General features: G+C 58.7%; 1 protein-coding gene across 1 annotated transcript in view; it reads left to right on the top strand.

The window, feature by feature from the left end:
* The window catches only part of BSX (brain-specific homeobox), a 4,494-nt gene extending 3,901 nt beyond the window's left edge, over nucleotides 1-593 (top strand). Inside the window, exons 4-5 of the mRNA XM_010830660.1 lie at nucleotides 90-264; nucleotides 450-593. Coding sequence (XP_010828962.1) covers nucleotides 90-264; nucleotides 450-593 — 319 coding nt within the window. The remainder of the gene's footprint in view (nucleotides 1-89; nucleotides 265-449) is intronic.
* Nucleotides 594-1,147: the final 554 nt, after the last annotated feature.

Below are 1,147 nucleotides of genomic sequence, written 5' to 3'. Positions count from 1 at the left end.
TTCCCCCGCCCACCCGCCCGCCAGAGCCCGCGCCGCCGGGGCTAGAGTGCGCCTGCTTCGCTTGTCCGCGCGTCCCGCGCCTTCGGCAGCGCCCACGGGAGCTTGGGCTCTCGGCGCCCTAATTCGGTGCGGGAACCTCTTCCCTGCCGCGACTGCAGACCCCTCGGCCCTCGCCCTCAGCCACCTTTCCCCGCTCGTTGTCCAGGCGCTGCGGCCTCTCCACCGGACCCCTTGCCTTTCCTTGGGCAGACCGATGGGCTGCAGGTAAGGGACCGGGTGTTCCGCTCACATCCACTCCGGGACAGACTCTCGCGCTGCTCGCCGCCACGCTCCCACTCTCCCCCGACTCCCTCCTCTTCTCAGGGCGGCGCTTCCATCCTCTCTCTCCAAGGTTCTCAAGATCTCTTGGTTCTGCACCCAGAACCCTTTTTGAGCTTGTGGTCCCCTAGGCCCCCGCGGTCTTCACTCTGGTGACTCCGGCCCCCGTACTGGGAGGCGAGAAACTTGGGCGGAGAAAACCCATCGAGCAATTCCGGCTCCCCACCTTGTTGCGCGCCTGCCCCGCAACTCTTCCACACCCCGCCGGCTATTGATATTTTAAAACTGAGTGTCTCTCGGGTTCTATATGGAAATGCTCGTTCTCATTGCATTTTAGGGAATCTTAGCAAGATGCAGCCTAAAGGAGAATGCGCATCCCCTACCAGGCGTGCCTGTCTCTTTTTTGGGGACTTTTGAGGTGGGGGCAGGAATCGGGTTGGCCCTGCCCGTCGCTCCCCTTTCCTTTCCCCTGGGAGGTCTCCTATTCTTTTCCCGGGTTTGCACTCTCTGTAGATAATAAAGGGCTCGCCGGGCAAAACTGGGAACGAACACGAGTTTCCGGGAATCGTTTGTTACCGCGACCTCCTGCGCGCACGCCCCCTCCGCTCAGCCCTGGGCAATTTCCTGTCCTCGGCAGGACTGAGCAGGGCTAATAACTTTTACTTAACAGATTCCCATCTCCCCAACGCCGATTTTTCTGTTTTGAATCGTTTAATAGTCTCGGGTTCCACCTACATGAAAAAGGTCTCTGCAGATGCTATTTTTGACTCTCAAATGCTGAAAGGACAGCGGTCTCTTGATACTAGGAGTTTGAAATTGTGCTAAATGA

The sequence above is a fragment of the Bison bison genome, unplaced genomic scaffold, assembly GCF_000754665.1.
Source record: "Bison bison bison isolate TAMUID 2011002044 unplaced genomic scaffold, Bison_UMD1.0 scf7180017864518, whole genome shotgun sequence".
Classification (NCBI taxonomy): domain Eukaryota; kingdom Metazoa; phylum Chordata; class Mammalia; order Artiodactyla; family Bovidae; genus Bison; species Bison bison.
This window is presented reverse-complemented; position numbering and strand designations above follow the sequence as displayed.